Source organism: Oncorhynchus nerka, linkage group LG11 (assembly GCF_034236695.1).
Source record: "Oncorhynchus nerka isolate Pitt River linkage group LG11, Oner_Uvic_2.0, whole genome shotgun sequence".
NCBI lineage: Eukaryota > Metazoa > Chordata > Actinopteri > Salmoniformes > Salmonidae > Oncorhynchus > Oncorhynchus nerka.
Window position 1 is genome coordinate 55,417,891 of NC_088406.1, and position 13,338 is coordinate 55,431,228.

The following is a 13,338-nucleotide window of genomic DNA, read 5'->3' on the forward strand; positions in this document are numbered from 1 at the left end:
AGCGCTCAGGACCTCAGACTGGGGCGAAGGTTCACCTTCCAACAGGACTATTGGTTAGCCAATGACAAACCCCCGATACTGTATGTCCTCTTCCTATACATACAGAGATTACATCCATGCAGGAAATTGGATCACTTTAGCCAGTTGATTATTATAATTTAATTCACTACAAGTGGAGTGCGCTGTTTATCAATGTAAATGAGTAGTAATTGAATGTGATGATCTGTGTGTCTCCACATTGCTACTGTTTGAGAATAGTAATGTTGGATTGACCCTCCACCAACACCTTGAACTCTATCTAGATAGAGCATAGTGCATGAAAGTCTTTCATCAATTATGCACTGAAAAATGTGTCCCAAATTTCACCTGATTCTTATGGTTTACTACTGTAGTGTACTACTTTTTGACCAGGACTCATAATATATGAAATAGGGACACACAAGCTGTGTGTCACAGGCTAGGCTGCCTGTCCTGCTTCTATAGGAAGGTCTGTAATGCTTTACTTAAAACCTGCAGGTAGAATGCATTGTGATGTGGTTATAATGCATTGTACAACTTGTAATTAGCATGTACAACCCCTTATAATAATAATAATATAATCTCATAATGGTCCTGATGAATTTACAACCGTTGAGTCAGTTTGAAAGTTCCTGCATAGAGACATAACATACAGAATCATTACAATAACAACGAATAAAGTATAATGCCGGCAGGCTTTAAGTGAAGTCTTACCAGAATGATTGTTGACGTCTTGGTCAGTCATCTCCCCACCCTACTCACTGTCACAGTCAAACGACTGTTAGCTTGGGTGGAAACATCAATACATGGCGTCTGTGATGTTCTGTCTGACCAAATAGGACACTTAGCACCCTGATACACCTTGAAGGCCATAATCAGCACTGTCCGGCTGTGTAAAATGCTGATGCACAGATTCTGCTTTCACAAAGACAGAAATAACTATATATGTTTTTATTTTCACCTTTAGTTTGACAGGGGACTAGTCAATGCTGAGACAAAGGTCTCTTTTCCAGATGAGCCCTGGTTTGCACAACAATACAAATCAAAATATCATATCATATAATATACGCTATTATACATGAAACGCAAAACACAATAATAAAAAACGGTTACATTCTCCCTGTGAAAAGGTCCCCTAACAGTCTGAAATGCCCTAGAGGCACCAATTCCTCCAATCCTCAAGTGTATTGGAGATTACTCCACGCATAAGGTGGACCCAACTCTGTGGAGATTGAAGGGACGTTCAGAGTTAGCCATCCCTGAGACCGGATCTGATGCAGTATCTTGTAAGTTAACAATTAAGTAATGTAGGCAGAAGTTTATGCAGGAGAGTATAAACTTGACTCTTGAGATTTCAATCACTCCAACGTTTTCTAGATTCAGACTGTATGTAGCTACATGAACAATCTAAGAGTATGGCAGAATCATTGGAATGTACCAACATAAAGTGAAGAACACTGGCACAGAGTTAAGAGAAAAGGCCTCCCCAGGGGTCATGAGAGGTAGGCCGGTCCTGGGGCCCTCATATAGAATTTGCTTAGTTTTATACCACATTTCTGCATTCCTTCAGTTCTTAAAATGAAGGGGAACGCATCCTAAAAAGGTACTGTGTATGCATTAAACACAAGCGTGTGTAAATCACTTCATAAGTATGTTTCATACATTTGCAACTAAAAATAAATGACCCATTTAGGTTTTTACATCAAGGTCAAGATGCATAATTTCCAACCTTGGTGTGTGGACGACATTAATAACATACGACATCAACGCACAGCACGCACAATTTATGGTCAAATCTGAGCGCAAGACTATTTTAATAAATGAGACCCCAAGGCGCTAACTGGGTGACTGGCATTATGGGCATTATCCAGCTGAGTAAAGACTGATGCGGCACGTCGTTAATGTCCCATCTCTCCTGTCTGTCTGACAGGAGCTGCCCAGATCTCCAACTGACTGGTGTCTTTTCCTATTAACTCTGGGGCTGCATCCCAAATGGCACCCTATTCTCTATATAAACCCTGTGGTTCTTGGTCTAAAGTAGTGGACTATATAGGGATTAGGAAATAGTGCCCTATATAGGAAATAGGGTTCCATTTGGACCTACCCTGGGTTATATAATGACCATACATCAACTGATCATAACTCCCCTTTCCAAAAATACCCAGAATGTCCAACACGAGGTCCTGATGTGAGAAATGGAGAGAATTAGGAGAGGAACTTTCACTTTTTTGTTTTTGAATTCATTTATTAATTTGTTTTTTTCTATTCTTATTCTATTATTGTCCTGTTGTGTTTTCACAGGAGAAACCATTGATCAAGTCTTTGCAGAGGGGTGAGGATCCTCAGTTTGACCAGGTAAGAACTGTTACTCTCTAATGGACAGAAAAATCAGCGAGGCAAGGTTGTGGGAGCTGAGCTCAAGCGAATACATTTTAGCTCCTGGAGCCAAAGCAGGTTTTCAGGTCTCAGAAAAGATTACTCAACAAACGATACACAAGCTTGTTGTATTGAGCAGTCAGCCCATCATCACTGTTAATGCTTGTTGGCTGGGTAGTGCTTAACTCAACCTTCCCCACGGGGTCTCTCCAAATCTGTGGTTCTCTAGGTGCCTGTATAGTAGAAGGTTTGTGTGTGTGTGTGTGTGAGCGCACAAGTGTGTGTTTGTGTGCGTGTGTGTTCCTGTGTGCATGTGTTTCCGGGTGCCTAAGGCTTGATGCCATTCAACAGTGTACAGAGGCAGGATTCTTCTCCTGCCCGTGCTGAATGAAGGCCCACTGTATTCCCTTGGTCACACCACACTCCACTCCCTTTCCGTGTGCTTGTATCCAGGTCCAAGCCGGCCCGCCTTTCCTTCCTTCCTTCCCTCTCCTCCCTGGAGAGATGCATGCCACCCCATGGGCACCTCAACTCCTAGTCTCCCAGGATCCTGTGTCCCATCTCTCTATCTCGGTTCTCCATTGTTCTTCTGTCCCTTCTCCATTCTCTCTCCTCTCCACTCGTCTCCTCTTTCCCCTTGTCTCTCTCTTCTTTCTTTTACCTTTCCTCCCATCCCCTCTTACTGCCTGCAGCTTCGGTTGTGTGGAGGACAGTGAGGGTTAAAACCCAGTGATTTTGATGCAGATATAAATGAAACATGACTGGGAAAGAGATACAACCCAAAATGATGTTGAACCAACATTCCATCAATGTCGTCTATCAACAACATCTGTCATGCTGGTATAAAGGATTTGGATACATGCGCAGTAATACACAATAGGGGGTTTTAATACACCCAAAACAAACACGTATACAAAAACACTGGGCTGTACCCAAACAAAAGAGAGAAGGTAAACCTCGTTAAACGACACGGGACAATACACGTAATACATAATATATAAAGCATGCAGCATAACAGCTGCAGCAACGCATAGGTACTCAAACGACCAACGGACATGGGAACAATAACGGACAAAGACAGAGGGAACAGAGGGCACCTATATAACATACTAATCAGGAGAATGGGAACCAGGAGTGTGTAATCAGACAAGACAGTCCGGGGTTGATGATAATGAATCCCGTTCAGTGAAGCCTAGAAGACCTGCGGAACTGGTGAACAGAATGAGCTGCAGTACCGGGGAGGATCCGTGACAACATCAATTTAATATTTGGTTGGCAACAAAAAGAAGTGGTCAACGTGCACTTCATTTTAACCAGATTTCAACCACAAATCAACAACAAGATTTGAAGGGTTGGTTAATTTCAAGAAGAATTAACATTTGTTGTCAACTCCAATGAAATATAATCTAAATATGGATGCTGATTTTACGTTACGTCAGGTTTTTGGCTGGAGGAAACAGTGTTATGTAATAATGATCTGACTGACCAATATGTATACACCATTTGCATTTATTTGCTTTCAGGTGATAACTGCTATGAGTTCTCTGGCGGAGTACTGCCTCCCGTCCATTCTGAGGACACTGTTTGACTGGTACAGAAGACAGAACGGTCTAGAGGAGCCAGAGTCACACGAATACAGACCCAGAGCCAACACCAAGTCAAAAAAGTAACACACGTATATGCACACACACACACCTTTTGATGGTACAGGAGACAGAACGGCCAATAGGACTTCCCATGAGCACTCTGTCACATTTTATAACCAGAAATCAAACACAAAGAAAACACTGTACATTATAAGACATTGTGCCTGAATTGATTGACATTATCATTGACTTATTGCATAACAGATGGCTATGGAAGCATATACAGTTGAAGTCGGAAGTTTACATACACTTTAGCCAACTACATTTAAACTCAGTTTTTCACAATTTCTGACATTTAATCCCAGTAAAAATTACCTGCCTTAGGTCAGTTAGGATCACCACTTTATTTTAAGAATGTGAAATGTCAGAATAAAAGTAGAGAGAATGATTTATTTCAGCTTCAGCTTTCTTTCATCACATTCCCAGTGGGTCAGAAGTTTACATACACTCAATTGGTATTTGGTAGCATTGCCTTTACATTTTTTAACTTGGGTCAGATGTTTCGGGTAGCCTTCCACAAGCTTCCCACAATAAGTTGGGTGAATTTTGGTCCATTCCTCTTGACAGAGGTGGCGTAACTGAGTCAGGTTTGTAGACCTCCTTGCTCGCACATGCTTTTTCAGTTCTGCCCACAGATTTTCTATAGGATTGAGGTCATTGCTTTGTGATGGCCACTCCAATACCTTGACATTGTTGTCCTTAAGCCATTTTGCCACAACTTTTGAAGTATGCTTGTCCATTTGAAAGACCCATTTGCGACCAAGCTTTAACTTCCTGACTGATGTCTTGAGATGTTGCTTCAATATATACACATCATTTTCCTTTCCTCATGAAGCCATCTATTTTTTGAAGTGCACCAGTCCCTCCTGCAGCAAAGCACCCCCACAACATGATGCTGCCACCCCCGTGCTTTCACGGTTGGGATGGTGTTCTTCGGCTTGCAAGCCTCCCCCTTTTTCCTCCAAACATAACGATGATCGTTATGGCCAAACAGTTCTATTTTTGTATCATCAGACCAGAGGACATTTCTCCAAAAAGTACATTATTTGTCCCCATGTGCAGTTGGAAACCGTAGTCTGGCTTTTTTATGGCGGTTTTGGAGCAGTGGCTTCCTCCTTTCTGTGCGACCTTTCAGGTTATGTCGACACAGGCCCAGAAGCTAGAATGTGCATATAATTGATAGATTTGAATGGGAAAACACTCTAAAGTTTCTAAAACTATTAAAATAATGTCTGTGAGTATAACAGAACTGAAATGGCAGGCGAAACCCCGAGGACAAACCATCCGCCCACCAAAAAATTCAGCATATCACTGATTTCAATGGCTGACACTTTTATTATAGGGCGAAATCCTCCTTGATTGCAGTTCCTAGGGCTTCCACTAGATGTCAACAGTCTTTAGAAAGAGTTTCAGGCTGGTTTTTAGAAAAATTAGGGAGAAGTTGTATTTTTTCTAGGTGGCTCCCATTTTGGCTGTAGTGTTTCCAAGCGCGTGGAGGAAAGCGCGTTCTTTGTTATTTTTCTCCGGTAAAGACATTAACGACTCTCCGTCTTAAATTTGATTGTTTATTTGCATATTAGGGTACCTAAGGTTTGATTATAAATGTTGATTGACTTGTTTGGATACGTTTATTGGTAACTTTTGAGAGTTTTTATGGATATAAAGAAGGACATTATCGAACAACAGGACCATTTGTAATGTAACTGAGAACTTTTGGAGTGCCAACAGAAGAAGATCTTCAAAGGTAAGGCATATATTATATCGCTATTTCTGACTTTCGTGTCGCAACTGCCTGGTTGAAATAAACTGCTCAAAAAAATAAAGGGAACACTAAAATAACATAATAATAATAATAATAGATAATAATAATAATCCTAGATCTGAATGAATGAAATATTCTTATTAATACTTTTTTCTTTACATAGTTGAATGTGCTGAACAAAATCACACAAAAATGATCAATGGAAATCAAATTTATCAACCCATGGAGGTCTGGATTTGGAGTCACACTCAAAATTAAAGTGGAAAACCACACTACAGGCTGATCCAACTTTGATGTAATGCCCTTAAAACAAGTCAAAATTAGGCTCAGTAGTGTGTGTGGCCTCCACGTGCCTGTATGACCTCCCTACAACGCCTGGGCATGCTCCTGATGTGGTGGCGGATGGTCTCCTGAGGGATCTCCTCCCAGACCTGGACTAAAGCATCCGCCAACTGCTGGACAGTCTGTGGTGCAACGTGGCGTTGGTGGATGGAGTGAGACATGATGTCCCAGATGTGCTCAATTGGATTCAGGTCTGGGGAACGGGCAGGCCAGTCCATAGCATCAATGCCTTCCTCTTGCAGGTACTGCTGACACACTCCAGCCGCATTGTCTTGCATTAGGAGGAACCCAGGGCCAACCGCACCAGCATATGGTCTCACAAGGGGTCTGAGGATCTCATCTCGGTACCTAATGGCAGTCAGGCTACCTCTGGCGAGCACATGGAGGGCCCCCCAAAGAAATGCCACCCCACACCATGACTGACCCACCGCCAAACCGGTCATGCTGGAGGATGTTGCAGGCAGCAGAACGTTCTCCACGTCGTCTCCAGACTCTGTCACGTCTGTCACATGTGCTCAGTGTGAACCTGCTTTCATCTGTGAAGAGCACAGGGGGCCAGTGGCGAATTTGCCAATCTTGGTGTTCTCTGGCAAATGCCAAACGTCCTGCACGGTGTTGGGCTGTAAGCACAACCCCCACCTGTGGACGTCGGACCCTCATATCACCCTCATGGAGTCTGTTTCTGACCGTTTGATCAGACACATGCACATTTGTGGCCTGCTGGACGTCATTTTGCAGGGCTCTGGCAGTGCTCCTCCTGCTCCTCCTTGCACAAAGGCGGAGGTAGCGGTCCTGCTGCTGGGTTGTTGCCCTCCTACGGCCTCCTCCACGTCTCCTGATGTACCGGCCTGTCTCCTGGTAGCGCCTCCATGCTCTGGACACTACGCTGACAGACACAGCAAACCATCTTGCCACAGCTCGCATTGATGTGCCATCCTGGATGAGCTGCACTACCTGAGCCACTTGTGTGGGTTGTAGACTCCGTCTCATGCTACCACTAGAATGAAAGCACCGCCAGCATTCAAAAGTGACAAAAACATCAGCCAGGAAGCATAGGAACTGAGAAGTGGTCTGTGGTCACCACCTGCAGAACCACTCCTTTATTGGGGGTGTCTTGCTAATTGCCTATAATTTCCACCTGTTGTCTATTCCATTTGCACAATAGAATGTGAAATTTATTGTCAATCAGTGTTGCTTCCTAAGTGAACAGTTTGATTTCACAGAAGTGTGATTGACTTGGAGTTACATTGTGTTGTTTAAGTGTTCCCTTTATTTTTTGAGCAGTGTATGATTTGTCATGCATTTGTATGCGGGGCGCAGTCCTCAGATAATCGCATGGTTTGCTTTCGCCATAAAGCCTTTTTGAAATCTGACACCTTGGCTGGATTAACAAGAAGTTAAATCTTTATTTTGATGTATTACACATATATTTTCAAGAATGTTAAATATTTTAATTTAGTATTTTTGAATTTCGCGCTTGGCAATTTCACAGGATGTTGGCCAGGTGGGACGCTACCGTCCCACGTATCCGTAAGAAGTTTTAACAAGAAATTTGTGGAGTGGATGAAAAACGAGTTTTAATGACTCCAGCTTAAGTGTTTGTAAACTTCCGACTTCAACTGTAGCTGCCGAAATGCTATTGGATAATGATAAATCAATTTCACTTTTGTAATTTATTTTCCCATTTGTGTGGTGTAATCTGTGACATAACTTGGTAACTGTTGTAGTTTGACAGCTTTGTGCTAACTTGTCCAATCCTGTTGATGTTTCACAGTGATGAACAGCACAGAGATTTTCTACTTGAAAGGAGGGATCTGGCAATCGACTTCATCTTCTCCCTCGTACTTATAGAAGTTTTAAAACAGGTGACTAATTGTCTCTATATACTCCACTCTAAAACACTAAACCCACCTAGAACATTATTTTCCTTCAATGTTCTGGGAAGAAGAAAACTCTTAATTTCTTAAAGTGAAAGTTTGTGTTGTATCCTGAACATAAGTGGCATTTTGACCAATGTTAGCATTCACATCGTCATTAGATACGGCTCCCCTGAGGGATACTTTACAGAACAACGACTTCTTGGATACACCCTAAATAGCACCCTATCCCTTATATAATGCACTACTTTCCACCAGATGCACTACTTTCCACCTTTGTGGGAATATGGTGGCATTTGGGACGCAGCATAAAGCGTAGCTATATTCCGTTTGCTCAATCTCAGACTCATGACTGGAGTTTTCTGTTTGTAACAGAATGTTGTCATGACAGTGCCCCCCCTCTTTCCCTCTCTCTTGCTCTCTCTCTCTATGACCAGATGCCGCTCCACCCTGTCCTGGACTGTTTGGTCAGTGAAGTCATTAACTTGGCCTTTAAGCACTTTAGATACAAAGAAGGGTATGTTCAGCTCTGCTTTTATATGACTTTCTGTTTATACAGTATTTCTTTCTTTCCTTTTTCCCTATTCTTACACCTGTCTGTTTGTTTGCCAGGTATCATGGTCCTAACACTGGTAACATGCACATTGTAGCAGACCTCTATGCAGAAGTCATAGGAGTTTTAGCCCAGGCCAAGTAAGTGCCACAGTTCATTGTCATCTTTAAACAATAATCCATACTGTATGTCATTAATTAATTAATTAATTAATTAATATATTCATTTGTTCATTCATTCACTTATTCATTCCTTAATTAATTCATAGGCTACTGTATAGTTAAGATATTATGCTGTCATTCTTTGGGCAGTAATTTGAACATATTTTAATTACCCTACACTTGAAGATGCAGGACAATAATGTATGCGGTTAAAAAAAAACATTGTACCATAGCACTGATCAGGTGTGACAATATTCTGTTGTCATTCAGGGGATACCATCGGCTTTGTCCCAAATGGCACCCTATTTCCAATATAGTGCACTATTTCTGGGACCTATAGGGCTCTGGTAAAAAGTAGTGCACTATGTAGGGAATAGATTTCCATTTGGGATACATACCCTATTTCCAATATAGTGCACTATTTCTGGGACCTATAGGGCTCTGGTAAAAAGTAGTGCACTATGTAGGGAATAGATTTCCATTTGGGATACATATCATGTTTAATGTTGCCATTGGAGATGACTAATGACTGTTTAGCAATTGTGGTATGTTTGAATTGTCACAATGCTCTCTCCTGCTTCTGTTCTGTACACATCTGCCTGAGAATCTCACTGGTTTAAATAGAGAGCTAGACCTGAGTGGATCACAAGACATGTGTTTTGGACAAGTCTTTTACCCTCCATACTAGGACTGAAAATCGCTGTGTGTTTATTGGAACTTTCCAGATCATCGCTGCGAAGGAACAAAGCCCTTAGAAATAGAGCTATGATTTGGGTAGTATTAGCATAGTGTAGGAGTGCTGATCTAGGATCAGTTTTGCCTTTCAGATTATAATGAATGGATCGGGGGTCCTGATCAAAACATGTGTCTGTTGCGTGCTCTTATGAACACACCACTATAATAAAACTGGGACACCAGGTATGAGCATCTCCAGCCAATCTGTAGCATTCATTGATCAACACATGCTGCTCCAGAGCCAGTACTGTTGTTCCTTCAGACAAGCATGCATCAAAACTTTGTTCATTTGCACAATGTCGCTCGTTGACGTTCACTTGTTTAAACTCACCAAAACTGACATTTGGTAGATCCTGCCTATATATGTATAACTTCATGAGCTGGATTGACTGTCTTTGCAATTCGATTATTTTTGTTCGCGCTCGTTAGCATATTTAGCTAGCATCATCCATTGAAATTTGTTATTACTTGCGTTAACTATGTCAGCATTCTGGTAATAGACACCCAATGGGCTAATTTCCCCTGGTCAAAAGTAGCGCACTGTATTTCGAATAGGGTGCTATTCGGGACTCTGCCCTTGTTCCAACTCTCTGTCTCCTCCTCTCCTCAGATTTCCCGCTGTGAAGAAAAAATTTCTGTTTGAGCTGAAGGAGCTGAGACAGAAGGAGCAGAGTCCCTACGTGGTCCAGAGCACCATCAGCCTCATCATGGGTGTCAAGTTCTTCCGCATCAAGATGTATCCAGTGGAGGACTTTGAAGCCTCCTTCCATTTCATGCAGGTACAGAAGTGAGCAGTGAGCTCTACGGAAACTGCAGAAGTGATGATTATAGGCCCACCTGTCTCGAACAAGTGTGTAATCCTGCATGTTTGAAAAGGACCGGTGAATTCTATAAGTGATAGGAAGCAGTCTTCCTAGTCTCTTTAATCTTTTTAGTAAACATATGAACTTGACTCATGTATCTCTGTCTTATCCATGTAGCTAACAATGTAATAAGTGTCAGAAGTGGGATCGGAACCCATAATCTCTAATATTACTAAAATAAGTCTAGAATCTCTTGATTCCTCTTATCTTCAGCTTGAATTCCCCCCTTTGCATTCTGTATACTTTTCTAATCCTAGGCCTTTCTTTCCTTTTCTCGTCCCAATTCACCACCTATTCCAGAAATTCCTGTCAATCAATTTAAAAGCATATGATTGGTTTAAGCATTGGCTAGAGTGAGTTTCCACCATTATTAAATCCATGCGAGAATGTGTTCAAGTGTACACTATGAGAAGGGTGCAGTTTCGTGACTTTTTGTTGACCAGCATGTGACCTGACCTTAGTGGCTGACTGTATTGTTTACAACATGTAATCCTTATGATGTAAGGGTTTATGCTATATTTAATAAGTGCTGCTGTCTGTTGCAGGACTGTGCCCAGTACTTCCTGGAAGTGAAGGACAAGGACATTAAGCATGCCCTGGCCGGCCTCTTTGTGGAGATCCTAGTTCCTGTAGCGGCAGTAAGTTGGTTATCTGACCAGATGACAACTAGAATATGACGTCTTTTCCATGACGTCTTGATGATGTCATGAAAACGATACTTGTTTGTAAAAGAGACCAGTTGTTTTAACCAATGATGTATATAAACCCTGGATTGCTGATGCTATGTATTGGCCACTGAGAGGCTTTGAAGCCACTGGTCGGCCATATTGGCACTCCCCAGTAGGAGCAGTCCTCCATAGGAATTAATGGAATTCTACAGCATTTAAATTCAATGTTTGAAGGACAAAATTATATGTATTTGTATATTTTTTTGTAGTGTGGACAGTAATATTAGTAATCTTTAAACATTAAACCTTAAGAAAAATATCTGTATATATTTTTCTGTTTAGTTTCAGCATGAGTCTCAAAGTGAGAGGTGAGGTAGTCTGAGTGAAACCTCAAAGTTTAGTGTTGCATTGTTCCACTTTTTTAACCAACATTTAGCTGGGTTCAAAGCCCTTTTGAGATCTTTGAACAATGTTTGAGAGATGAGCGATATTGTCGAGACTGAATCAATTAGCGCACCACGGGTTAATCTCGTTTCTTGATCGAACAAAACCTGGATAGGGATTTGAGTGAGAATAATTGGATTGTTTACGTCCTCGCAAATGGGGTTAATTTCGGTGGACCTGTTCTCCGGCAAATCCACACCTGGTCATGTCGACTTAACTTTTTCCTCTTTGTCAAATTTCTGGTGCTTTTGTACTTCTCTTAGCAGAGCTTCTAGAGAGCATTGGTCTACGATTTGATCGTCGTTGAAGCCTTTGTTACCCTTGTGCCATGACACTTTGTGTGGGTTGGGTGCAGGAACGGAACGATCAGGTTGATTGTAGCGGTAGTCGTTTTGCAGCCGACCTTCTTCATAGTTAGTTTGACCGAGGTGGTTATTGTTATCGTGGTTTCGCGGTAGATACCTTTGTTGTGCGTCATCTCTCAAGGCTCCTATCCCTGATGACACACCCTCTAACTGGAGTGAGTGCTCCTGTCCAATATTGAAAACTGAGATGTCAGAGGTCTTAGCAAGGTTGACTTTTGATGCCTCGAAAGCTGTGCTCGCAAGCTCTCAGAGTTCTGAGATTGGCAAACCAACGTGGGCTGTAGGGCCAATGTAGTTATTAATGAAGTTGGGATACATGTTTGACAGAGACATTTGTTTGAATGGTAATAGCTCTTCCATTCCTGTTTCATTGAGTAGGCCAGACTAAGCTGAACGAAGCCTATGATAGTATGCTTGTGGATGTTCATTCATAGCTTGTTTGACAGTATTAGCCAGCGAGCTGTCATGTTTGTGAGATGCAGAACCACTCAATTCTATTTTCAAAGTTGCGCACGTTTCGCGTAGTCGTTTTTCACGTGTTGCTGTTGTAGACGGATGAGCCTTGTCACGTATCTATTTGGCGTTCGCTTCAACAGGTAAAGCCTGTCAGTATCCGTAGCATTCGGGTAGCCATCCAAGGCGTCCTCTATAATTGCTAAAAATGTCTTAGTGTTGTTTGGCTTCAAAGGTTTTAACGATTTTGCCAAGGCTTTCCGCGCTAAGTGCACGGAGAGGGTTGGCTTCATCCTGTGGGGAATTGTGGGCCGAAAGGCCAAGAGGAAAAGCCAAGCTTTGGCTTTGTTGGCATGGAGGTGCCATATTACTCTGTGACAAATGGCCAAGAGGAAAAGACTGATGGACACCTGAGAGAGGTAGTCTGACAAAGTCTGAAACTTTGTCGTCTTAACTCCTTTGTGTACCGAGCACAGAGTTCCTCCAGGTGGTACCTAAGGGTGGTATTCTGCTGCATCGCAGAGTCCACTTGGGCACTTAGAGTTCTTGTTTTAGACACGTGAGTGTCACACTTGCTCCGTTCGGCCTCAAACTTATGGTTTGAGTTTGCAGGTAGAGGTCTTGAGTGCGGAGCAAGAGATTCAGTGATGAGATTTCTTCCGCTTGCTGAGAGATCATTTTTTAGATCTTCCTCACCTGGGTTCTCTCATCAATCATTTGGTCAGCGACATCAATGAGTTCCGCTGTTTTGTCATCAACTTAGTCATTGTGTTCATTAACTTATCGTCTTTGGTTTGCAGCATTTGGACTAGAACATTATTGCTTTGAGTGTTGTTCATCAAAACTGCCTGCATGTTATCAAGTTGCGCACCCCTGTTTGTAGCTAATTCGTCAGATTTATCTAGTTTGGCGTGGACTTCGTCATATTTATTTTTGGCTGAATCAAGTTATTCCTGAAGATTATTTTTTTTCCTGTAGAAGACGATTTTGTTCAAGAGTTTATGCTCGTTCGTCATCATAAGTTTTTGCCATTTCTTTAATTCTTCAAATGCAGTGCCTCATCTAGCAGTATCTT

General features: G+C 42.0%; 1 protein-coding gene across 3 annotated transcripts in view; it reads left to right on the plus strand.

Annotated features, from left to right (window-relative positions):
• LOC115137173 (protein furry homolog) overlaps positions 1-13,338 on the plus strand; it is a 205,759-nt gene that overhangs the window by 43,753 nt on the left and 148,668 nt on the right. For all 3 annotated transcript variants that reach the window (XM_029673300.2, XM_065024673.1, XM_065024674.1), the window contains exons 3-9: positions 2,320-2,373; positions 3,918-4,060; positions 7,919-8,009; positions 8,459-8,538; positions 8,634-8,714; positions 10,081-10,249; positions 10,879-10,971. In XM_029673300.2, coding sequence (XP_029529160.2) covers positions 2,320-2,373; positions 3,918-4,060; positions 7,919-8,009; positions 8,459-8,538; positions 8,634-8,714; positions 10,081-10,249; positions 10,879-10,971 — 711 coding nt within the window. The remainder of the gene's footprint in view (positions 1-2,319; positions 2,374-3,917; positions 4,061-7,918; positions 8,010-8,458; positions 8,539-8,633; positions 8,715-10,080; positions 10,250-10,878; positions 10,972-13,338) is intronic.